The sequence below is a fragment of the Somniosus microcephalus genome, chromosome 14 (assembly GCF_052327205.1).
Source record: "Somniosus microcephalus isolate GS21.2 chromosome 14, FLI_Smic_1.0, whole genome shotgun sequence".
NCBI classification, from domain to species: Eukaryota; Metazoa; Chordata; class Chondrichthyes; order Squaliformes; family Somniosidae; genus Somniosus; species Somniosus microcephalus.
The window spans coordinates 91921674-91948815 of record NC_141000.1 but is presented as its reverse complement, the minus strand read 5'-3'; the positions used below and the strand labels follow the sequence as shown (position 1 = coordinate 91948815).

The window sequence follows — 27142 nt, the reverse complement described above, 5'->3', positions numbered from 1 at the left end:
CGACCTCGTACGCGGACGCTATCAAGCTCCTCAAGGACCAGTACACGCACCCAGTGAACGAAGTGTACGCCAGGCACCTTCTGGGGAGTCGTAAACAACAACCTGGGGAATCGACCGTGGAATACCTTCAGGCACTGTCTGTGCTTGGCCGGGCCTGTGGTTGTAAGGATGTAAAGGCCGCCGTGTACACAGAGGAACTTATCCGGGACGCTTTTGTAGCGGGCCACAGATCCAATTACACCCGACAGCGACTGTTGGAGCAGAGTGACCTCGACCTCAACAAGGCCTCTGAACTCGCACTATCATTGGATGCAGCCTACCGGGGCATTGATAGCGCATCAGTCCCCTAAGTGAAGGAACACAAAAAAGGCTACTTTCTGAGAAAGATTTGACACTGGACAAGGCTTTCAGTGCAAGAGGAGCTGCAGAGATACAGCAAAAGCCACAGGACTTCGGCACCCATGAAATGACACGGGGTTTCGAGAGATGTTATCGCTGTGGCAGATCCACCCATGACCAGAGGGACTGCTGGTTCAAGGACAAAGCATGCAGGCAATGCAGAAAGATGGGACACATTACACGGGTATGCCGATCTGGAAACAAAAAATCCACTAACAGGAAAAAAAATCAATAAGGAAAAGCACAGAAAGGTACAAATGATGATGGACAGTAGCTCCGAAGACCAGAAGAGTGATAGCGACTCCGGAAACAAGAGACAAAGCTGTCTCAAATTACATAATGTAATTGCCAAAGAAGATTACCAGACCATTTGGGTTACCCTCACAATAGCAGGGTCCCCAGTTAAAATGGAGCTAGATACAGGATCAGCTCTGACCGTCATAAATCGACGGGATTACGAGCGGCTATTTCCGCATATACCTTTAAAAGACACATCCATTATCTTGAAAACATATACGGGGCAGAAAGTATACCCCAAAGGAAAAATAAGGGTGCCTGTTGTATAAAACGGCAAGGAAATACAGAAGTTGTATTTATACATTCTACAAGATGGTGGTCCCCCGCTGTTGGGACGTGAATGGATCAGGAAAATACGTTTAGACTGGCACTCCATTCAGGCACTGACGGTGACCAGTAAGGAAAAAAATGATGACGTCATACCGGAACGATTAAAAGACATCTTGGCCAACGCCAAGGAAGTGTTTCAAGAGAAACTAGGAACCTTGAAAGGCATCACCGCCTCAATAAAAGTGGAAGATGCAGCAATTCCCAAGTTTTTTAAGGCAAGACCGGTGCCATACGCAATTCGTCCAGCAGTCGAGGCAGAGCTGGAGAATTTGGAAAAGGCAGGGGTATTATCCAAAATAGATTGGAGCGAGTGGGCAACACCCATCGTCCCGGTCATGAAGAAAACGTTGAATAATGATAAATCTGAAGAATAGAGAAAAATTCGCATCTGTGGAGACTTCAAGGTGACTGTAAACCTGATCCTTCACACGGTACAGTATCAGAAGATATTTTTGCCTCACGTTTCGCCAAAATTGACTTGGCACAGGCATATCTACAGATGGAGGTTGAAGAGGCCTCTAAAAAGTATCTCACGATAAATACACACAAAGGCCTGTACCAGTACAATCGACTGGTTTTCAGAGTAGCATCCGCTCTAGCTATCTGGCAAAGAGCTATGGAGCAAGTCCTCCAAGGGATTCCGGGGACTCAATGCTACCTAGACGACATCCTTGTAACAGGAGAAAACGACAACGAGCACCTTGCCAATTTGGAGCAGGTGCTCACTAGGCTGAGAGAACGGGGCCTACGAGCAAATCGCACCAAGTGCGAATTTTTCCAGAATCAAATATCATATTGTGGCCACATAATTAATAAGGAAGGGTTGCATAAGTCACCTGAAAAAATTGAAGCGGTCATAAAAGCCCCAGCACCTGAAAATGTTTCACAATTAAGGTCGTTCCTGGGATTAATAAATTACTATCATAAATTTTTACCGAACTTATCAACTCTTCTACACCCTCTTAATGAACTGCTACAAACAGGAGTAATTTGGAAATGGAGCGAAGACTGTAAACGTGCCTTCCATAAATGCAAAGACGTAATCACGTCCAAAGAAGTTTTGGCTCATTACAACCCATCACTGCCAATCAGACTGGTGTGCGATGCATCCCCTTACGGTGTAGGAGCGTTATTATCGCATAAATTCCCTGATGGCTCGGAACGGCCGATAGCTTTTGCGTCACGCTCATTGAACTCAGCTGAGCGTAACTATGCCCAAATCGACAGGGAAGCACTCAGCCTGGTATGGGGAGTGAAGAAATTCAACCATTACCTACATGGACAAAAATTTACCTTGTTGACTGACCATCAACCCCTCATCTCCATATTCAACCCTAAAAAGGGTGTTCCCATTATGACAGCGCAAAGGCTACAGAGGTGGTCCCTTTTTCTAGGGGCACACCAGTACAACATCGAATACAAAGGATCAAAACAGCATGGGAATGCTGACGGGTTATCGCGCCTACCGTTGCCAATGGTAGAAGAAGCACCTACCGTAGACCCAGTGGAGATTTTCCACTCTACCAAAGTCGAATGTCTACCAGTAACAAATTCTGCCATTGAAAGGGAAACTAGAAATGACCCGACTCTCTCACGAGTCTACGATTTAACAGTGAAGGGATGGCCAGCACATGCCGAACCACTGTTGCCAGCATTCTCGCAAAGAAGAGAACAGCTGTCAGTGTGCCGAGGAACCTTGATGTGTGGATCCAGAGTGGTGATTCCACCCAAACTCCAGGATAAAGTGCTAAAGGAGCTTCACGAGGGGCATCTGGGTGGAATGAAAATGAAGAACCTAGCCAGGGCGTTTGTATGGTGGCCAGGTATCGATGGAGACATCGAAGATATGACCAAGAGCTGCCTAGGATGCCAGAAGGTCCAAAATGCTCCACCACAAGCCCCTCTACATCCATGGGAGTGGCCCTCATCTCCCTGGCAAAGGGTACACATCGACTTTGCTGTTCCATTTATGGACTCAATGTTCTTAATCGCGGTTGATGCACACGCCAAGTGGCCGGAGGTAATAAAGATGTCCTCCACCACCACGGAAAAAACCATCACAATATTAAGGACCATATTTGCCAGGAATGGGCTGCCGGAACAGATCTGTTCTGATAATGGACCGCAATTTGTGTCCGAAGAATTCAGGAAATTCTTAAAAAACAATGGGGTTAAGCACTACATGTCCGCCCCATACCATCCCGCCACCAATGGATTGGCTGAAAGGTTTGTCCAGACCTTCAAGAAGGCCATAAAGGCCATGGGTAATGAAGACATAAAACTTCAGCACAAGGTGGATAACTTCTTGTTCGCATACAGGAATGCAACACATATGGTTACAAACCAAACTCCCGCCATGATGTTCTTCAATAGAAGCCTAAGATGCAGGCTGGATTTGATCAAGCCAAACATCAGAAGGGACGTGGAGAACCGGCAATTTCAAGGCATGAATGAAAGGCCAACTAGAACCTTCCAGATAGGTAAACAAGTTTTGGCCCGGGACTACCGTACCGAGAAATGGCAGCCTGGAACTATCTGCACATGGCTAGGACCGCTGATGTATACCGTGGACATCGGAGAAAGCATAATAAGGAGCCATGCTGACCAAATCATAGAGTCATCCGAAAAGGGACAACCTACACCACAACTCTATACGCCTAATGATGAAGCAGAGATACCCATATCTTCCGGTGATACTGGAACCCGATGAACCCGACACTGGCATTCAAGCCGAATCAGCCTTGCCAAAAGAACCTACTACACCACCAGAAACTGCTACACCACCGAGGCGTTATCCGGACTGCGTCAGGAAGCCTCCAGAGAGACTGACTTATAATTAATTAACTGCAGCAATGTGTAGATTATTTTTCTTGTAACATGTAATTAATGATTACTTAAAATATTATGTACTGGTTGGCTAAAAGGGGAGAAATTGTAGTGTATGTGCCTTTAAGAGCTTCATGTGTACTGTAATGCCGGTAATGGCCACTCGGGCTATATAAGCCTGTATATTGTGTTGTATCAGTTAGTTCCCCTCCAGACTTTGTTTAGTAAACACCTGTGAAACCAACTCCTGTCTTCAGTGCCTCTATCAACACACGGACACAACAACAATGTCCAAAACATAACCAACATTCAGACCAGCATCCTCGGCCTTGAATGAAAGAAATAACATAATTTAGCAACACCTCCTACTTTTTGCCCCTCGATGGTGATCTGCTTCCCTTGCGGAATTGCCCCCTTCCCGCCCTGCACCTCCTCTGTAATGGGACCCCAGTGGCTGCAGCAACACTGGGGGAGGCCTGCTGACTGTCTGAAACTGAGACTGCAGATGCCCTTGAGGTACGGCCTGGACCAGCTCTGGGCCTGGAGGGCCCGGCTGCTGACACTCTGCATGGGCGGCAGCAGTCTGTCCTACAGGTGGTGGTAGCTGCAGTGGAGAAGTGCCAGTGGTGGCATCAGGAATGCTGTCATCCTGAGAGCGGACAGCAGCTCCCTGGTCGGCTGACACACTGTCACTCTGACGGGGCAGCATGCGCAGCAATCGGCTGGTGCACAGATTGCTGGCCTGCTGTGGCGTGGCGAGGGCCCCGGGGAATCCTGCCCGATCCAGCGAGGGTGGCAGCAGTCAGTGCTCGCGTGGCCTCAATCTGCGTCTGCATGAGACCAGCCACTGACTGCATGGCAGCACTCAGCACTTGCGTGGTAGGTGCCAGTGCTTCGCCGAAGTCCTGGACAATCCTTGCCAGTGCTGCGCCGAAGTCCTGGACACTCCTTGCCAGTGTCTCAATGGAATCGGGCATCCTTGCCACTGCAGCCATGAGCTCAGTGTGCCTCTGCCCAGCCTGGGCGCTCATTTCTGTGAGGGCACGCACCTCTTCTGCGCTCACTGTAGCAGCACTCGCGGCCCGACTCTCCCTCCGGGGAGACGGCCCCCGAGCTTGCCTACCCCCCTCGCGTTGCTGCAAGCCACTGGGTCCTGGAGCTGCATCCTCCTCAGACATTTCCCCCCCCCCTGCTCCTCTCCAGGGAAGGCGTCTCCCCAGTCTGGACATGGGCTGGCTCGCCTGAGGGTGGCATGGATGGTCCGGCTTCCTCCTCCTCGTCGCCTCCAGAGTCACTCGCACTGGCAGCTTGAGGACCCGCCTCCCGAGCTGGTGATGCAGCATCTGAAAGCAGGGAGTCTCAAGAGTGGCTTTAGCGAAAGGACAGGGTGGCAGCAAGGGATGCATGAGTGCTGCAATGCTCTGAGTTGGCTCGAGAGTGAAAAAGCATGCTGGTGTGGGGAACAAGTGGAAGGAGAGAGGTCAAAAAGGTGCTGACCTTACCATTGCTGTCCACAATGGGGTCGGCATCTCCAGAGGCGACGGGGCCAATCATCCGGCTTGCCACAATCCGATGGACTCGCTCCGCCAGGTCTGTGAGGGTCTGCAGGTGAGGCCGGCCTCCTCCGGTCCAATGTTGTTGCCTTCTATTATGGGCCAGCTTGGCCTGCAAGAGAAAGGATGGGGTGTGAGGAAACCTGCAACCCTAATCTGGGATGACATGCCTCCCATGGTCGATTAGCCCTTACATTATGCTGCCCTGATCTGGGATGACATGCCTCCCATGGTCCAGAAGCCCTTACATTATGCACAGAGCTGAATGTGCGTGTGTGTTTCCAGAAAGGGCCATGGGTGCTGGATGACAGCTGGTCATTGGGGCTTTGCACACCCTCTGGTCATAAAGCGAGGTCCAGATGGAGGGATGAAGATGATTCTGAAAAAGGCACTCACCCTGATGACCCGAGTGAGGTCGTTTAACTTCTTCCTGCATTGCACAGGAGTCCTGGGAGCCATGCTGCTGGAGGTGACTCTGTTGGAAACCTCCCTCCAAGCTCTGCGATAGTCGCTGTGCTGAGGCCTCCTGCCATTCTCTGGGTAGAGTACAGATCGCCTTCACTCCACCGCACCAACCAGAGCATCCAATGCCCCCTCGCTGAAGCGCTGTGCTCTCTCCCTGGCCCCCTCCATGTTCAGGCAGTTGTCGACGCCACAGGTAGGTTACCGCTGAGTTTGAGGCCTACGATGCGCAGGGTGTGGCTGGAGATGATGATCGATCCGCCCCTTTAAGAGCTGTCTGGCGCCAGCGTGTCTGGCTGCACGCGATAATTGACAGCACCTGCGCTTTGCCCACCCGCGGAGATATTGCGTCGCGCCGCCGGGTTAGCGCCTTAAGACTGTCGTGCAGCGCCTGATTTAGCGCCGCAATCACCTTTCAGGGGTGCAGGTACCCAATATCGCTGGTAGTGGCGATAATTTGCGCCTGGCGCTAAACTTTGCGCACCGCCAATACTAGCGCCCCAAACGGGGCGATACCGAATTTCTCCCCCTAAATGTCTGCTACTGCTGATCTACCATCTTACCCTTTTAATCTATTTTCCCAGTCCACTTTAGCCAACTCTATCCTCATACCCTTGTAATTGCCTTTATTTAAGTTTAGGACACTAGTTTCAGACCCAAGTTTCTCATTCTCCAACTGAATTTGAAATTATACCATGCTATGGTCATCACTCTTTCCTAGGGGATCCTTTACTATGAGATCATTAATTAATCCTGTCTCATTACACATTACCAGATCTAAAATAGCCTGCTCCCTGGTTGGTTCCTCAACATATTGCTCTAAGAAACCATCCCGAATACATTCTATGAACTCCTCCTTAAGGCTACCCTTGCCAATTTGATTTGTCCAATCTATATGATGATTAAAATCGCCCATGATTATTGCAGTACCTTTCTTACAAGCCCCCATTATTTCTTGATTTATACTCTGTCCTACAGTATAGCTATTGTTAGGGGGCCTATATACTACTCCCACCTGTGCCTTCTTATCCTTACTATTTCTTATCTCCACCCAAACTGATTCTACATCTTGAGCTTCTGAGCCAATATCATTCCTCACCACTGCAGCGATCTCATCCTTTATTAACAGACTACCCCACCTCCTTTTTCCTTTCTGTCTATCATTCCAAAATGTCAAATAATCCTCAATATTCAGTTCCCAGCCTTGGTCACCTTGCAACCACGTCTCTGTAATGGCCATCAGATCATACCCATTTATTTCTATTTGTGCCATCAACTCATTTATCTTGTTATGAATGCTACGTGCATTCAGATAAAGAGCCTTTAATTTTATCTTATCATTTTTTCCTTACTCTGACTCTTTTTCTGGTGCACGCTTATGCTTGTATGCTCTGCCCCTTCCTGATACATTCTGGTTATCATTACCCCTGTCATTGCCCTGCATTACTGTTTTCTCCTTTCTCTCTGCCTTCCTAAATACCCCTTCACCTGAATCCCTATCTTCTATTTCCAGCTTAAGGGCAGAGAAGGGGAAGAATTTCTGAAGTGTGTTCAGGAGATCTTTCTTTAGTATGTTTCCAGCCTGATGAGGGAGGAGGCATTGCTGGATCTGGTTCTGGGGAATGAGGTAGGTCAAGTGGAGCAAGTTTCAGCAGGTGAATATTTAGGGAACAGTGATTATAGTATCTCAAGGTTTAGATTAGCTATGGAAAAGGACAGGGAGCAATCTAGAGTAAAAATGTTTAACTGGGGGAAGGCCAATTTCAGTGGGATGAGATCGGATCTGGCCTGGGTAAACTGGAATCAAAGATTGGCAGGCAAAACTGTAATGGAACAATGGACTGCCTTTAAAGAGGAAATAGTTCAGGTACAGTTGAGGTACATTCCCACTAGGGGGAAAGGCAGGGCAACTAAAGTCAGGGCTCCCTGGATGACGAAAGAGATAGAGAATATGATGAAGCAGAAAAGAAGTGTGTATGACAGATGTCAGGTTGCTAATACAGCTGAGAATCAGGCTATATTTAGAAAGGTCAGAGGAGAAGTGAAAAAGAAAATAAGAGGGTATGAGAATAGAATGGCAGCCAACATAAAAGTTAATCCAAAAGTCTTCTATAGGCATATAAATAGTAAAAGGGTAGTAAGAGGAGGGGCGGGGCCGATTAGGAACCAAAACAGAGACTTATGCATGGAGGCAGAAGGTATGGCTGAGGTACTAAACACATACTTTGCATCACCAAGGAAGAGGATGCTGCCATAGACATGGTAAAGGAGGAGGTAGTGGAGATACGTGATCGGATAAAAATTGATAAAGAGGAGGTATTAGAAAGGCTGGCAGTACTCAAAGTAGATAAGTCACCAGGAGCAGATGGGATGCATCCTAGGATGCTGAGGGAATTGAGGGAGGAAACTGTGGAGGTACTGGCCATAATATTCCAATCCTCCTTAGAAACAGGGGTGGTGCCAGAGGACTGGAGAATTGCAAATGTTACACCATTGTTTAAAAAAGGATGTAAAGAAAAACCCAGCAACTGCAAGCCAGTCAGTTTGACCTCGATAGTGGGAAGCTTTTAGAAACAGTAATCAGGGACAAAATTAACAGTCACTTGAACAAGTATGGATTAATTAAGGAAAGCCAGCATAGATTTGTTAAAGGCAAATCGTGTTTAACTAACTTGATTGAGTTCTTTGAGGTAACAGAGAGGGTTGATGAGGGTAATGCAGTTGACATAATGTACGTGGATTACCAAAAGGCATTCGACAAAGTGCCACAGCTTGCAGCAATGTTGAAGCCCATGGAATAAAAGGGACAGTGGCAACATGGATACGGAATTGACTAAGTGATAGGAAACAGAGAGTAGTGGTGAACGGTTGTTTTTCGGACTGGAGGAAGGTATACAGTGGTGGTCCCCAGGGGTCAGTTCTAGGACCACTACTTTTCTTGATATATATTAACAAATTGGATGTGGGTGTACAGGGCACAATTTCAAAATTTGCAGATGACACAAAACTTGGAAGTATAGTGAACAGTGAGGAGGAGAGTGGTGGACTTAAGGAAGACTGACAGGCTGGTGAAATGGGCGGACATGTGGCAGGTGAAATTTAACGCAGAAAACTATGAAGTGATACATTTTGGTAGCAAGAATGAGGGGAGCACATATAAACTAAATGGTACAATCCTGAAGGGGGTGCACGAACAGAGAGACCTGGGGGTATGTGTGCACAAATTGTTGAAGGTTGAGAAAGCAGTTAAAAAGACTTATGGGATCCTGGGCTTCATGAATAGAGATATAGGGGGCGATTTTTCTCACTGGAGGCGAGATGGAGGCGGGTGTCGGCTTGGGTGTGTCAGAAACTCGCCTCCACTGATAGTTTTCAAAAAATTGAGATTTTCCCATGATTGGCCACTTGATTTCAGAGGTGTGGGATGCCCTTGCTCAATTAGTGTTTTGGGACTGAAACTCGCCTCTGTTGACAGCACTTTTCCAGTCTGATTTTATGGCTTCTTGCTCCCTTGGCTCATTTCACAGCATTTCTGCGTCTCCTGCACCACCTCCAACATCTTTTGAGAAACCACTATGTCCAATTGCAAGGCAAGGGTCTACCCAAGGCTCTCGGATGAGGCGCAGCAAATGTTGTTGGAGGGGGTGACAGCTAGCATGGAGGTGCTCTTCCACTCATCTCGGAGGAAGAGGCCTGCCAAAGAAACCAAGGCTGTGTGAGTACAGCTGGCAAGGGATATAAGCTCCAGATCTGTGTGCAGATTGGGAGACTGTTTCTGTGTATTGATGAAATATCATCCCTGTTGGAAAGCATTAACATGATTTGATGCCAAAATGTTGGCGTTATGCCATCTGTTACTTAGCCTTAGGCAGCTCCACATTGCGGGCAATGCCACACTTGCGGTGTCAGGTTGGTGGCCTGACTGATAGGAGGCCAGAGAGTCATGTCCATTTTCAATGAAGTCCTGGCATGGAGCCAAGGACATGTGCCAACTTGGCCAACCTATACAAATGTGGCCATGATAAGTTAATCCCTGGCAGCCATGTGCTCGCGTGCTGCCACTGCCGCTGGTCGAAACACCGGCACTCTGACCTCCTCCTGCTGCTCCTCCTCCTCACCTTCATCCTCATCTGAGGTCCAAGGTGAAAGGAAATGTATGTTTCCCATTCTGCTTGCAGATGCCTCCTCTGGGGAAGCGCTCATTGTAAGCAGGGCGAGGTTCTTTCCAGGAGGTCCCACAGTTGATGGAGTCAAGCTGCAGCACCTCCAACTTCAGAAGGCCTTCTAAATGTGCTCAGAGACCTTTTAAAGCCAAGGTCTGGCACCTGCAAGTAAGCTTTGCTGCAGTGAACGAAGTCTTGTTAGACCTGCAGCAGTGAGGAGGCCACCCACGAGTCGACACGCCAGGTTTACCTGGCGTGGTTCAGGAGGTGCGTGGAACACGCCAAAATGATGGTAAATTCAAGAGGGCCTCTCAAAATCGGATTAGAGAGGCCCTTAACAAGCATTTGCAGGTGTTAATTAATTTGCAGTAGTTAATTAACACTATGGCCAGCTGGAGGCAGGAGCGTTTCCCGACCGCCAAAACCGGCACCGGCGAAATCCCACGGAGGCGGGTTGGAGTCAGGTTTCTGACCCGACCTCAGTAATTCAAATGTTCCCGCCTTTCCCGACTCCAAACCCGCCTCCTCCAGCGACAGAAAATCGCCCTGATTCTAAACAGATTCATTGCTGCTTGAATGTTAGTTTGCTATTGTGTTGCTGTACAAGTAAAATGAAAAACTGTATGTGAACTATGATACCAAGAATGTTCTCAGTTTTCTTTTAGTAACTGCCTTTATTTTGCTATTATTGTAGATTTAAGACGCAGGCAGTGCTGATCAGACTGATTGATAATACTGGTGCACTGAGATCCAAGCATGGATGAACGACCCACAAAAGAATCATTCTGTTTCTGCTCCGTGTTCCAGTTCATTTTCGGGCTGTTGGTGCTGATGACGTTGCTGCTGATGACTCTAAACATTCATCACCAAAAGGTGTGTGGAATAATAAAAAAGCGTGTTCATTATAAACCGATATGTTAAACAAGGCTCAAAGTAGCAGAGTTTAAAAATGTGATGTGTGTGTGTGTGTGTGTATGCTGATTACTGCAAATAGAAAGCAACATGATGTTTGGGGGTTTCCTGTCGTTTTTTAACTCTTCTTTCTCTCCAACTTTCTCCTCTCATTATCGCCCCTCTTTCTTGACGCCATTGACTCTAATGCAGCAATATGGTTCCACTGGCAGCTGCTGTCCTCTAGTACCTTGCCCAAATAGCTATTGTTCATGTTTGAGCCTTGACAGTAAGTGTTGGCAAGCTATTCAACCAAAGCTTACTACAACTGAGTCCAAGCCTGTGTGCACCTGATGTGCACAAAGCACACTTCCAGCAAGGCTTTCTGGATAACAATCAGGATTGGATACCCTGGATGATTCTTGCCTTTTCTTAACCAACAGGTGCTGAGGCCAATTCTAGCGCTTTTACTGCTGCCTGGCTGAGATCAGCCAACTCGTCACTAACCAGAAATTGAATTTGGCACTTTCCTGATCGGCATAGTCTAGAGATATTAGGGAAGTAACTCTGCGGGAGCTTCATGCCTGCAAAAGTGCAGAGGGGTTGGAACATCCGCCTGCTGACTTGCCACTGATCTCATCCCAAATCAAGGGGACAGGATAATTTACATAAATATGGCGGGCACCCGCACCTATAGCAGCACAGCAGTGACCCCTGTCCCGCGCAAGCAGCGGATCCCAGAGCTGCACCCTACCACTACAAGGGGGGAGCAGGAGGTCTAGATCAGGCTGAAGACAAAAGACATCAGGATTTTAAAAAAAATTTCAAGGGGCCCTTTTAGAAATGGCATTGATCTTGCATCAATTGCAAATTGCCATTGCAGCTTCAGGCCTCTCCTTAGCCCACAAGGGAACCTTTGCCTGCTCTCGGCAGAAGTAGGTTGCAGGGTGCAATGAGCTGATCAGGATGTTGTAGACAGAATTCCTGGGGAAGCCCGGGAGTAGCCTCAAGTGCTGGAGCAATGTAATAATAACAACAACGACAATTTGTATTTATATAGCACCTTTAACGTAGTAAAACATCCCAAGACGCTTCACAGGAGTATTATAATACAAAAAAAATTGACACCGAGCCACATAAGGAGAAAATAGGGCAGTCAAAGAGGTAGGTTTTAAGGAGTATCGTAAAGGAGGAAAGAGAGGTAGAGAGGCGGAATTCCAGAGCTTGGAGCCGAGGCAGCAGAAGGCACAGCTACCAATGGTTGAGCGATTATAATCGGGGATGCTCAAGAGGGCAGAATTAGAGGAGAGCAGATATCTCGGGGAGGTGTGGGGCTGGAGAAGATTACAGCGATAGGGAGGAGCGAGGCCATGGAGGATGAGGATTTTGAAATCGAGGCATTGCTTAACCAGGAGCCAATGTAGATCAGTGAGCACAGAGGTGATAGGTGAACGGGAATTGGTGCGAGTTAGGACACAGGTAGCTGAGTTTTGGATGACCTCAAGTTTACGTAGGGTAGAATGTGGGAGGCCAGCCAGGAGTGCGTTGGAATAATCAAGTCTAGAGGTAACAAAGGCATGGATGAGGGTTTCAGCAGCTGAGGCAAGGGCTCAGACGGGTGACGTTACGGAGGTGGAAATAGGCGGTCTTAGTTATGCCGTGGATCTGTGGTTGGAAGCTCATGTCAGGACCAAAGCTGACGCCAAGGTTGCAAACAATGTGGTTCAGCCTCTGACAGATGGTACGGAGAGGGATGGAGTCAATGGCTAGGGAACGGAATTTGTGGCGTGGAGCAAAAGCAATGGCTTCGGTCTTCCCAATATTCAATTGGAGAAAATGTCTGCTCATCCAGAACTGGATGTCGACCAAGCAGTCTGATAATTTAAAGACCGTGGAGGGGTTGAGAGAAATGGTGGTGAGGTAGAGCTGGGTGTCGTTGGGGACGTCAACTTTTTTTTTAATTCGCTTATGGGATCTGGGCATCGCTGTCAAGGCCAGCATTTATTGCCCATCCCTAGTTTCCCTTGAGAAGGTGGTGGTGAGCCGCCGCCTTGAACCGTTGCAGTCCGTGTGGTGAAGGTACTCCCACAGTGCTGTTAGGGAGGGAGTTCCAGGATTTTGACCCAGTGATGATGAAGGATTGGCGATATACTTCCAAGTCAGGATGGTGTGTGACTTGGAGGGGGACGTGGAGGTGGTGGTGTTCCCATGTGCCTGCTGCCCTTGTCCTTCTAGGTGGAAGAGGTCGCGGGTTTGGGAGGTGCTGCCGAAGAAGCCTTGGTGAGTTGCTGCAGTGGATCTTGTAGATGGTACACACTGCAGCCATGGTACGCTGGTGGTGGAGGGAGTGAATGTTTAAGGTGGTGGATGGGGTGCCAATCAAGCGGGCTGCTTTGTCCTGGATGGTGTCGAGCTTCTTGAGTGTTGTTGCAGCTGCACTCATCCAGGCAAGTGGAGAATATTCCATCACACTCCTTGCTTGTGCCTTGTAGATGGTGGAAAGGCGTTGAGGAGTCGGGAGTTAAGACACTCGCCATAGAATGCCTAGCCTCTGACCTGCTCTTTTTGCCACATTATTTATGTGGTTGGTCCAGTTAAGTTTCTGGTCAATGGTGACCCCCAGGATGTTGATGGTGGGGGATTCGGTGATGGTAATGCCGTTGAATGTCAAGGAAGGTGGTTAGATTCTCGCTTGTTGGAGATAGTCATTGCCTGGCACTTCTGTGGCGCGAATGTTACCTGCCACTTCTCAGCCCAAGCCTGAACGTCATCATGGTCTTGTTGTGTGTGGGCATGGACTGCTTCATTATCTGAGGAGTTGTGAATGGCGCTGAATACTGTGCAGTCATCAGCGAACATCCCCATTTCTGACCTTATGTTGGCGGGGAGGTCATTGATGAAGCAGCTGAAGATGGTTGGGCCTAGGACACTGCCCTGAGGAACTCCTGCAGCGATGTCCTGGGGCTGTGATGATTGGCCTTGAATCACCACAACCATCTTCCTTTGTGCTAGGTATGACTCCAGCCAGTGGAGTGTTTTCCCCCTGATTCCCATTGACTTCAGTTTTACTAGGGCTCCTTGATGCCACACTTGGTCAAATGTTGCCTTGATGTCAAGGGCAGTCACTCTCACCTCACCTCTTGGAATTCAGAGCCTTTTTCCATGTTTGGACCAAGGCTGTAATGAGGTCGGGAGCCGAGTGGTGTTGGCTGAACCCAAACTGGGCATCAGTGAGCAGGTTATTGGTGAGTAAGTGCTGCTTGATAGCACTGTCAATGACACCTTCCATCACTTTGCTGATGATTGAGTGTAGACTGATTGGGCGGTAATTGGCCGGGTTGGATTTGTCCTGCCTTTTGTGGACAGGATGTACCTGGGCAGTTTTCACCAGGGAGACCTGGAGCCAAGGAGCAGAAGGGCCAGAGGAGGGCAAAAAGATGTTTTCTTGCAAGTTACCTTATGGGCCAGGAAGAGCAGGAGTACGGTTTGGGTCCCCCCTCACCTGAGTTTCCTCTCCCCTCCCATGACTGTGATTGCCTCTGGTTCCACTACCGTCGCGCCCAATTCATCTTCTGGGGATTGTCCCAGCAGGTCTCCTGCAGTTACCTTCTGCCATGCTCACCTTGCTCCTGCCTGACGGCCTCACGTCATTGACCTTGGATTCGGGTGGGAGATGAGCATGGTGTATTTAAATGAGGCCTGGGATCTAAAATGTCGCCACCCACATGTCCGTGAGCCGGTCGAGTGCAATTTTTGTCCTGCGGGCCCCCACTCACCATTCGGCAGGTTATAATCGGGGCTAAAGCGATGGTAGCAAAATCCATGATCCTAATTGCATATTTCTAATGTACTTGATGCAAACAGACCTTACAGAAGTTTAAAATTGTGAAGAAGATTGACAAAGTTTGGCTAGGCAAATACTGTGAGAAGAGGTTCAAATATCGGGGGGGGCAAAAGTTAAAAGTTATGAGTAATGGTGGACCACTTTTTACACGCTAAATAACAGATTAAATTTCTTAACAATAAAAATATTCAGATTTGAAAACCGTCCACAAGGAGTTAATGTAGCCTGTTCAGAATGATCAATTCAGCTCTTTTGTAGAGTCTCTGAATGAAACAATTTCTTTAGATGAATTGGCTGTCTCATGGCCTGTCTCATGGCCTATGAGCTGGCCTCTGGCATCCATGTGTCCTCAAATCTGACCCCCAGTTTTACCTGAACCAGTGATTCCGCCACTGGACCATAGAAAATATTAACTGGGATAAAATTAGTGTGAAGGGTATAGCAGGTGCGGAATTCCTAAAATGCATCCAAGAGAACTTTTTTAGTCAGTATGTAGCAAGCCCAACAAGGGAGGGGGTGGTTCTGGACTTAGTTTTAGGGAATGAAACTGGGCAGGTAGAAGGCGTACCAGTGGGGGAGCACTTTGGTTCTAGTGACCATAATTCAGTTAGATTTAAGGTAATTATGGAAAAGGACAAGGATAGACCAGGAATAAAAATTCTAAATTTGGGAAAAGCAAATTTTACTAAGCTCAGGGGGGATTTAGCCATAGTGGACTGGAAACGGCTACTTGAAGGTAAGTCAGTGTCAGAGCAGTGGGAGGCATTCAAGGAGGATATCCGGAGGGTTCAGACCAAATATATGCCCTTAAAGAAAAAAAGTGGGACTAACTGATGCGCTATCAATTACTCATAAAAGACTGAGAGTCAGAAGAGTAACTAAAGGCTTTTATTAACAACAGAATGGAGGTCTGCCTCGAGTGGTCGACCGGTCCAGGATACAAAGGGCTGGGGAGCAGTCACCTTTATACTAGGACCTGTGGGAGGAGTCAGCCGAGGCATGTCCAGGCATGTACACAGTGGAATACAAACAGGACAAACAGGAATACAAACAGTGGTTTACCACACTAACAAATCTAGAGCCCCCTGGATATCTAGGGACATACAGGGTAGGATAAAGAAAAAAAGGGAGGCGTATGACCGATAACGAGGGCTAAATAGAAACATAGAAACATAGAAGATAGGAACAGGAGTAGGCCATTCGGCCCCTCGAGCCTGCTCCGCCATTCAATGAGATCATGGCTGATCATCCAAATTCAGTACCCTGTCCCTGCCTTCTCCCCATATCCCTTGATCCCTTTAGCCTTAAGAAATATATCTAACTCCTTCTTGAATATATTTAATGAACTGGCCCCCACCGCCCTCTGTGGCAGAGAATTCCACAGGTTCACCACTCTCTAGGTGAAGAAATTCCTCCTCGTCTCAGTCCTAAATGGCTTACCCCTTATCCTTAGACTATGACCCCTAGTTCTGGACTCCCGGTCATCAGGAACATCCTTCGTGCATCTAGTCTGTCCAGGCCTGACAGAATTTTATAGGTTTTGATAAGATCCCCTCTCAATCTTCTAAACTCCAGCGAGTACAAGCCCAATCGACACAATCTCACGTCATTCCTGCCATCCCAGGTATCAGCCTGGTGAATCTTCGCTGCACTCCTTCCATGGCAAGAACATCCTTCCTCAGATAAGGCGACCAAAACTGCACACAATACTCAAGGTGCGGTCTCACCAAGGCCCTGTACAACTGCAGCAAGACATCCTTGTTCCTGTACTGGAACCCTCTTGCTACGAAGGCCAACATACCATTTGCCTTCTTAACCGCCTGCTGCACCTGCATGCTTACCTTCAGCGACTGGTGCACAAGAACACCCAGGTCTCTTTGCACTTCCCCTTCTCCCAATCTATTGCCATTCAAATAATAATCTGCCTTCCTGTTTTTGCCACCAAAGTGGATAACCTCACATTTATCCACATTATACTGCATCTGCCATGCATCTGCCCAATCAGCCAACCTGTCCAAATTGTACTGGAGTTTCACGACATCCTCCTCCCAGCATACCCTCCCACCCAGCTTTGTGTCGTCTGCAAATTTGGAGACACTACATCCAATTCCTTCGTCCAGATCATTAATATATATTGTGAACAGCTGGGGTCCTAGGACCGATCCTTGCGGTACCCCACTAGTCACTGCCTGCCACTCGGAAAACGACCCGTTTATTCCAACTCTTTGCTTTCTGTCCGCCAACCAGTTCTCTATCCAAGTCAATACCTTGCCCCCAATCCCATGTGCCTTAATTTTGCAAGCTAATCTCTTATGCAGGACCTTATCGAAAGCCTTTTGAAAGTCCAAATACACCACATCCACTGGTTCTCCCTTATCTATTTTACCAGTTACATCCGCAAAAATTCCAGTAGATTAGTCAAGCACGATTTACCCTTTGTAAATCCATGTTGACTTTGTCCGATCCTGTCACTGCTCTCCAAGTGCTCTGCTATTACATCTTTTATAATAGACTCTAGCATTTTCCCCACTACCGATGTCAGGCTTACCGGTCTATAATTCCCCGCTCTTTCCCTACCACCTTTTTTGAATAGTGGGGTAACATTAGCTACCCTCCAATCCATGGGTACTGTTCCAGAGTCTATTGAGTTCTGGAAGATGACCAGCAATGCATCTACTATCTCCAGGGCCTTAAGTACCCTAGGATGTAGATTATCAGGCCCTGGGGATTTATCGGCTTTCAGTCCCGTCAACTTCCGCAACACCATTTCCCTACAAATACTGATTTCTTTCAGTTCCTCCCTCTCATTAGACCCTATGTTCCCCGACATCTCTGGGAGGTTATTTGTGTCCTCCTTTGTGAAGACAGGACCAAAATATGTATTTAGTTGGTCTGCCATTTCTTTGTTCCCCATTATAAATTCCCCTGATTCTGACTGTAAGGGACCTACGCTTGACTTCACCAATCTTTTTCTCTTCACATATCTATAAAAGCTTTTACAGTCAGTTTTTATGTTCCCTGAAAGCTTACTTTCATAATCTATTTTCCCCCTCTTAATTAATCCCTTTGTCCTCCTTTGCTGAATCCTAAACTGCTCCCAATCCTCGGGTTTGCTGCTTTTTTTGGCCAATTTATATGTCCTCTCTCTTGATTATGTTATCCCTAATTTCCCTTGTTAGCCACGGTTGAGTCACCTTTTTTGATTTATTTTTATGCCAAACTGGGATAAACAAATTCTGTAGTTCATCCATGCGATCTTTGAATGTTTGCCATTGCCTATCCACCGTCAACCCTTTGAGTGACATTACCCAATCAATCCTACCCAACTTGCGTCTCATGCCATCATAGTTCCCTTTATTTAAATTCAGGACCTTTGTCTCTGAGTCAACTACTTCACTCTCCATCTTAATGAAGAATTCGATCATATTATGATCGCTCCGACCCAAGGGGCCTCGCACAACAAGATTGCTAATTAATCCTTTCTCATTGCATAATACCCAGTCTAAGAAGGCCTGATCCCCAGTTGGTTCCTCGATATATTGGTCCAGGAAACCATCCCGTATACACTCCAGGAATTCCTCCTCCACAGTATTGTTACTAATTTGGTTAACCCAATCTACATGTAGATTAAAGTCACCCATGATGACTGCTGTGCCCTTATTGCACGCTTCTCTAATTTCCCTTTTAGTGCCATCCCCAACCTCTGCATTACTGTATTAAATACTCCAGAATCTTGAGGAGTACAGAAAGTGCAGGGGTGCAATTAAAAATGATATTAGGAAAGCAAAGAGAGAGCATGAAAAATTATTGGCAAGTAAAATCAAGGAAAACCCAAAGATGTTTTATAAATATATTAAGAGTAAGAGGATAACTAAAGAAAGGGTAGGACCTATTAGAGATCATGAGGGTAATCTGTGTGTGGAGGCAGGAGACGTCGGTAGGGTTCTTAATGAATACTTTGTCTGTTTTCACAAAGGAGAGGGGCAAAGCAGACATTGCTATCGGGGAGGAGGAGTGTGAAATATTAGATGAAATAAACATAATGAGAGAGGAAGTATTAAGGGGTTTAGCAGCTTTAAAAGTGGATAAATCCCCAGGCTCGGATGAAATGTATCCCAAGCTGTTAAGCGAAGCAAAAGAGGAAATAGCAGAGGCCCTGACCATCATTTTCCAATCCTCTCTGGCTTCAGGTGTGGTGCAAGAGGACTGGAGGACTGCTAATATGGTACCCTTGTTTAAAAAGGGAGAAAAGGATAGACCATGTAATTACAAGCCAGTCAGCCTAACCTCGGTGGTGGGAAAATTATTGGAAAGAATTCTGAAGGACAGGATAAATCTTCATTTAGAAAGACATGGATTAATCAAGGATAGTCAGCATGGATTTGTTAAGGGAAGGTCATGTCTGACAAACTTGATTGAATTTTTTGAGGAGGTAACAAGGAGGGTAGATGAGAGTAGTGCGTTTGATGTTGTGTATATGGACTTTAGCAAGGCTTTTGATAAGGTTCCACATGGCAGACTGGTCACGAAGTTAAAAACCCATGGGATCCAGGGCAAAGTGTCAAGTTGGATTCAAAACTGGCTCGGAGACAGGAAGCAGAGGGTAATGGTTGATGGGTGTTTTTGTGACTGGAAGGCTGTTTCCAGTGGGGTTCCGCAGGGCTCAGTACTAGGTCCCTTGCATTTTGTGGTATATATCAATGATCTAGACTTGAATATAGGGGGTATGATTAAGAAGTTTGCAGATGATACTAAAATCGGCTGTGTGGTTGATACTGAAGAAGGAAGCTGTAGACTGCAGGAAGATCTCAATAAATTGGTCAGGTGGGCAGAACAGTGGCAAATGGAATTCAATCCGGAGAAGTGTGAGGTAATGTATTTGGGGAGGGCTAACAAGGAAAGGGAATACACATTAAATGGTAGGACACTGAGTAGTGTAGAGGAACAAAGGGACCTCGGAGTGCATGTCCACAGATCCTTGAAGGTAGCAGGCCAGGTAGATAAGGTGGTTAAGAAGGCATACGGAATGCTTGCCTTTATTAGCCGTGGCATAGAATACAGGAGCAGGGGGGTTATGCTTCAACTGTATAAAACACTAGTTAGACCTCCGCTAGAATACTGCATGCAGTTCTGGTCACCACATTACAGGAAAGATGTGATTGCACTAGATAGGGTACAGAAGAGATTTACAAGGATGTTGCTGGGAGTAGAGAATCTTAACTATGAGGAAACACTGGATAGGCTGTGTTTGTTTTCCTTGGAATAGAGGAGGCTGAGGGGAAACTTTATTGAGGTGCATAAAATTATGAGGGGCCTAGTTAAAGTGGATAGAAAGGACCTATTTCCCTTGGCAGAGGGGTCAAAAACCAGGGGACACAAATTTAAAGTAATAGGTTTAGAGGGGATTTGAGGGGAAATTTCTTCACCCAGAGGGTTGTGGGGGTGTGGAACTCACTGCCTGAAAGGGTGGTTGAGGCAGAAACCCTCACCACATTTAAAAAGTACTTGGATATGTACTTGAGATGTTGTAACTTGCAGGGCCATGGACCAAGAGCTGGGAAGTGGGATTACACTGGATAGCTCTTTGTTAGCCAGCGTGGACACGATGGGCCGAAATGGCCTCCTTCCGTGCTGTAACTTTCTATGATTCTATGAAAAAAAGACTCCCCAACACAAACACCAGGAGACAGTCCGCAGATGTTGGCCCCCTGGAACCCAAGCCAAAAGAAGGCAGCAAAAATGCTTCCTAAAAATGCTAGGAACAGACAGCAGGCTGCCAACTCCCGAAAATAAAGACTGGCCAGCATTGTAAGTCAGACCCCATGGCTGGAATCATGTTCCAACAAAGAGTAAACGCCAGTAATACTAACTTGCTATCTTTCCCCAGACTCTAATGCACCTCCAGTAACCCCTACCTCTAAGCAAATGAGAAAGATAGCTCAGGTCTGAAGTTGCTACATGTTGTGCCAAAAGCTTCCATTTGTTTGGAACAGTCATGGGAAGAATGCCAGAGATTTCAGAGTAGGAATGGGAGGAGGAATTTGGAAGTAATGAGCCACAGGGAGGGACGACACTCTTGCGGACAGAAAGAAGGTGTTCAAAAAAGTGACTACTGAAAGACAATATACTAGACCAGCCAACATACAGGTAAATTGCAATAATTGGTGCCCTGGACAATGGTGTGGGCATGGATGAATCAATACTTCTTCCATCTCCTGAGGTTTCATGGGGCGGGGGTGGGAAGGGCAGCTGGAAGTTAGAGTGGAAGAAGAAGAATGAACAACTGTTTCCTAGAGGGGACAAAGCACTTGGTGGTGGGGTCATGTTCTTAGGTGGCAGAAGTGACAGACAATAATTTGGCATAGGAGGAAGCTAGAGGGGTGGAAGGGGAAGTTAAGGAGTCCCTGTTGCTATAAGAGGAGGGACAGGGGATGAAATCATAAGCTTGGGAAATGCAATGAATATGGTCAAGAATCCCGTCAACTACAGCTGAGGGAAAACCTTATCTGAGGAATAGGTAGAGGGATTGAACCAATGAATGCTCTTTGCCTCTTCAGCAGCTTTCGCTCCATCTATTTTGCCACTGTTCTGGTTCCCAGTTCCACATCATCCTTCCTCTCATCCGTCACTTTAACAAACTTGTTTCCCAAGGTGGACAAGCAGGATGGTTCCAGAAAATCAACTTTTCAGCTAGTTTCTGTACTACTGAGTTTGTCTCTTTGGATCTTGACTCAATTCTTTCCCCCCTTTTCTAGCCTTTACCCACTTAAATCTGTGATTTTGATAAAGCCTTCTGCCACTTGACAATTTCAGATTCTCTGCTCCCAATCATCTCCTTTTCACTGTGGACATCAATCCTTCTACACTTACACCCTCACCAGGATAATCACCAGGCCTCGGTTCCTTCCTTCAACATTTTCCAAACATGTTCCCATCCAGCAAAATTCTGAACAACTCTTAGGTTTTTTCCCCCTTTTTAATTCCATGCTTCTTTCTTGGCTGGAGGTGGGCGTGTTTTGGAAAGTGAACCTGAAGTAAAAATATGTTCATTTTTAAAAGTTGTTCCTTTCCACAGTATAATAAATATCCAGCCTCTGGATCAGAAACAAATTGGAGGCGTTACCCAGCTCCAAAGTCTTATCCCATAATAGAACAACTAAAGGAGAAAAAAACATCTCTTTGGATGGACAGACTGTTGCAGTGTGGCTACCAGAATCAGAGCTTCACCCCTGAAGAAAGGTCAGAGGGGACAATCCTTATGAAAATGATTGAATGGCCAAAACCACCCAAGCCTGCTGTGCCCTTTGTGAAAAGCAGCGACCCATCACTTACTCGCTTTGTTATTTTAAATTCTGGAAAGACTTTCTATGTTGGAGATCAGTTACAAGTGATGCTGCGTATGAATGATTTTGAAGGAAACCCAAAGCAATATGGGGGTGACTATCTCCAAGGCCGGATCCACACCCCAGCTTTAAAAGCCGGTTCAGCAGGAACAGTTATAGATAACCAAAATGGATTTTACTATCTAAATTTTAATTTATCTTGGCCAGGGAAAGTTGAAGTGTCTGTTTCCTTGGTTCATCCCAGTGAAGGGATCCAAGTACTTGAAAGGCTACGTGAGGACCGGCCAGATAGAGTGTATTTTAAAAGTACCTTCAAATCAGGGGCCATCTCTGAGACCACTGTGTGTAATCTTTGTTTGCCTCCAACTAAACCGCTCTGTAACTTTACTGATCTCAGGACTGGGGAGCCCTGGTTCTGTTTCAAACCAGAGAAGCTCCCCTGCTCTGCTCGTATCAACCATATGATGGGAGGTTATGAGCAGAAGCTCTTAATAGGAGAAGAAGGACGTTATTTCCAAAGGTATGGCAATGAATATTCTCATTTATATAGTTTTTGTTTTACTTTCCTTCACATCCTGAGCTCAGATTATGATACAAGGTTATGATTCACCAACCTCACAATCTAGTGCAGCTGAAGAGATATTGGCCCAGAAATTCGGGTCGGAGGCTTCCCGCGGGTGTAAGCCCCTGACCTGCACTTACCTAGCACGCCGGCCGTTGAGCTTTGGGCCCCCGTGGAATTCCAATCCTGGGCCTGGTCCAGCTGCCGGCGCGCAGTGCTTGCGTATCCCAGGGGTGCAGTTAGTTCTATGCGTCCCCTGGGATCACGTGGGCCATGGGGAGCCAATCGGAGCAGGAAATGCTCCATTCATAAGATTGACAGGAAGAGCTGTCAAAACTTATAAATACTACGGCCCCAAAACATCACTAAATCTTCAGATAAATTTTTTTTAAATCACATTTTTTAAATAAACTATAAATTACATGAAATAACTTTTAAACAATAATTTAAATTTTTGAATAATTATTTTATTTTCTAACGGGGCTAAAAATAAACTTACCTTTCTTTAAAGTATTTAAAAATAATAAACCTGTGGGAAAAAATGTTTTAATTTTAATTAATTCACCACTTGTAAAAAGCAGTCCTTACGCCTGCTTTTTAAATGTGTAACTCCTGGAGACTTACCCTCCCGGGAAAACCTGTTTTTAAAAAAAAAAAAAAAGACCTAAGTTCGATGCGCACGCGCTGCCTCTCCTGCGCACGCGTTTGAACTCTGAACCCCTTCTTTCAGGGGAACGGAAGTGCCGGTTTCCCGTGCATGCGCAGTGCATGCAGGAAACCGGCACTTCCATTGGGCTTACGGGTGAGTACCCCGTGCGTACTCACCCGTGGAGACCCGAATTTCTGGGCCATTAATGGGTTGACGATGTTGACGATTCAGCACTACAGTGTTGTAGCCTGATCTCTGATCCAAATTCCTTTTGAGCATGGCTCCCTGCTGAGAGCATGGGATTGATGAATTCACTTTATAGAACTAGACCTGTCATTGCTGGTATGTCGATTAAAAACTTGAACATGGAAAACTTCCGGGCACTTTTCATAGCATTCAATTGGAGATGAGTAGCTGTTGAGTAGGAGGCAAGTGGTTGTTAATTTAGTAATTATACAATGAGGGAGAAAAATTCAAAGGGTCAGTAATCCAAGGCCACTCTCGTACACTTCCAAGAAGTCTGAAGGGCATCATTACCCGATGCATTGGAATTGGTCAACTTCCTGTTTCCCAGACTATTATGTGGTAGAGAGGGAGAGAGATAAAACACAAAAAAATCATAAAATGTGAAACTTTTTTCTCAGCTGGTAACTTATTGGGATAGATTTTTTTGTTCCGCACCCACGGTGAGGTACCTTGCTCACACTTCCCCCTCATCCCATAATCTCTTCTGATTTACAAGCTGCGCATGGTGTAAGCGTGCACATTTTGCTTTCCCCCTTCCCCCTCACCACAGCCCTCCTCTTGTGCCTTCCTCATTTCAGACACCCAAGAAATTCAGCGTGCCCAGCCAGTGGGTCAAGATGAAGAGGGTGATGAGAATGAAGAAGAAACACTGTCACTTGATTTCACACTCCCAGACACCACCTCAAAGTCGTCCTGCAAGGCCATCTGTAGTCTCCCCCACTGAGAGTCAGCAGCCTTCCACCAGTCATGCTGCAGCCACTGGGGGAGCACTAGGATAGGCAAAGTCTCACGCAAGACAGTCACTAAGGGAATGCACAAGGGTGATCAGTTGATTTAATATTGGATGCATATATGGATAAAGTTGGATTGGAATGTTTGCTTTGTGGTGGCTTTTATTTCAGCATTGTGGCCAAGAGGAAGCTGTGATGGTCAGTAGCAGAGGGAAGGTAAGGAGTGAGACTAAAGTTGAAAGGGAAATTGGGGTTGTGTTCACTGATACCGCAGGCAGATGATTCGATCCCGGATATCCCGGCCAGAAAGGGGCCATCTGGGTTGCCTCCTTCCTTTCACTTCCTCCTCTTCCTCTTCTGCTTCCTGACTGCTGTCAGTTCCCAGACTCCACCTCGAGTGCTGGCAAACCCTAAATCTCCATGAGTTCTGCCAGACCACAGAACGTTTTCCAAATACTGCCAGATCCCAGCCTGCCCTGAGTACCGTCAGACCTCAGATTTCCCCATGTTAAGCACAAGAATCCCCTGAACCACCCCCTACCCCCCATGCTGCTGGCATATGGATTGTTCTGTGGTACTAGACCTCAACCTCAATAATACAGACCCCCAGGGTTTACCACCTCCAACCTAAGCACTCTGACTTTCGTCAAGAGCTACGGGACCTCGGCACCCAGAGCTTCCATGCTGGAGACAACCTACTATGCACCCAGATCCCCTGCTGCCTCCACCATCTTTATACCAGACGTCAACCACAACTTTGCTCTCACTGGCACATATTGCACCACTCCAGACAGCCTGTCCCCCACCCAATCCTGGTACCCACCTCCAATCTGGAACATGTTGGCTACCATCTTGTGTACCTTGGGGTTTGTGAAAGGTAAGACCTGGCCGCACAAAATAAATCTAACACTTGACTTACAAGGGTGTTTTCTTCAGGTTTTACTGAGTCGGTCATCTGCGGCGGACACTAAGTAGGCAGTTCAAATGGCATCAGGGTCCTACCTATGCGATAGGATCCCGATTTGCATATATTTCAGGCTCCTGCTTCGGTCAGGCAGGTGCTTCAACTGTCCAAGAGAATTGTGGCGTTATAAATAGCTGTGGGGTGGGAAATGAGCCATAAGAATGCCGCTCGATCCGGTGTCCATTGGGCTAAGGGAGCTGAAATTCCTCCTTTGGTGAGGGGAAAAAAACCCTGATTATAAGTCAAGCAGGCGGGGGCTGAGGCTCACATACATAGCCAGCCATTCTACCGCCCAAAACTGGCAGGAAGAGGCAGCTGAGCAGTGGGTGGGAGCGTAATCACAGACAAAAGGAATGGTCCTCCGCACTCGGGTATGTCACGGGAGGGGGGTCAGGGAGGGCCTTGCGTTCCGCTGACCATGTGCCCAAATAATAAAATGCCCCCTTGTATTTCTAAACTTGCACTAATTTGACATTTTCACTTGTTACAATTCATGGATGCAATGGCTTAACATACAATAATATATTTTCAGTGGGATCAATATCAAGAAGCCCATATTACCCAGTGGTCCGGGTTATGTAACTGTTGAGCCTTCACCTCGTACAGGTAAGAGAAATGTAAATTATTGCAGATTAGAGGTTTATTAGAGGGAATACAAGTAAGAAGAATGTTGGATTAATTCTTTGGTTCTCCAGATACTTTATTATACTCTAAATTTAATTTAATGATTCATGTTTTTTATTGAGTTAAATCACATTTTTGGAGCAATCGTTTATTTAGTTCAAGGAGGATTTCTTTTTTCGCGTGTCAGGTAAAAATGGAGATGTGTTTATGCATGTCACAGGTTCATCTGTGTCGATAGCTCAAAGTGCTGGAAGTTCAGAGGGCAGGCTCTATATAACGTTGTGATGCAAGTCCCTCGGCCTAATTTGAATAAGTTACTGGCACATCATCAACAGCTTTCCCAGATAGCTTGACCTGCTGTAGCAGTGACCGAACAATGAACTATTTTCGCTGTAACTCGGCAGAACTGCGCCGCCACGAGGCACCCATCCCCCGCAGACACCACCCCAGCTCGTCCGCCTGCTGGGCTGTGTTTCTACCACGCGCAGTTCGGCGCAAAAGCGAAACGTTGCTGCCCTCCCTGCAGTTTTCCCCAAAAAAAGAACCAACGACTGACACTACGACCACCGAGGAACGAGTCTAACGGGCACCCCGCGACCGCGATGGCGATTGGCAACGCGGGAAAATTGCTCTTCATCACCGATACTCTCTCCGGTCGTCGTTTTCTGTGCGACACCGCAGCGCAGTGCAGCATTTTACCCATGTCCGCCCTCGATGTGCAGACAGGGAATCACGGCCCCGCCCTTGAAGCGGCGAATGGCGGAACAATTCGGACCTTCGGCAGACGGCGAGTGGAGTTGTGCCTCGGGGGGCAACGTTTTCATTGGGAGTTTGTTACGGCCAAAGTTTCCCAGCCCCTCCTCGGCGCGGATTTCCTGTGCGCCAACAGGAACCGGCGGCTGATCAACGCAGCAACTTTGAATTCTGTTCCGTGTTACCGCAGTAACACTACGTCACGCACCGTCTCCTGTGCGTTCCCGACTCCTGATGAGTTTGCTCGCCTGCTCAGTGAATTCCCCGACCTGACACAACCCACGTTCTCCTCCACAGCCACGAAACATGGTGTGGAACACCACATCACCACCAATGGCCCCCCCGGTCTACGCGCGGGCCCGGCGCCTAGAACCTGGCAAGCTGGTGGTCGCAAAGGCGGAGTTCGCAACCATGGAACGGTTAGGGATTATTTGCCGGTCGAATAGTTCCTGGTCTTCACCCCTCCATATCGTCCCGAAGCCTGGCGGCGGATGGCAGCCATGCG

The 27142-nt window shown here is 47.1% G+C and overlaps 1 protein-coding gene across 4 annotated transcripts in view; it reads left to right on the top strand.

The window, feature by feature from the left end:
• Positions 1–27142, top strand: part of LOC147107696 (NXPE family member 3-like) — a 90194-nt gene that overhangs the window by 37543 nt on the left and 25509 nt on the right. For 3 of the 4 annotated variants that reach the window (XM_086006924.1, XM_086006922.1, XM_086006923.1), the window contains 3 exons: positions 10725–10903; positions 21841–22628; positions 25793–25866. In XM_086006924.1, coding sequence (XP_085863050.1) covers positions 10787–10903; positions 21841–22628; positions 25793–25866 — 979 coding nt within the window. In that variant the 5' untranslated portion in view covers positions 10725–10786. Of the gene's footprint in view, positions 1–10417; positions 10609–10724; positions 10904–21840; positions 22629–25792; positions 25867–27142 lie in introns of those variants that run through there. The other variant, XM_086006921.1, reaches the window with a different exon arrangement.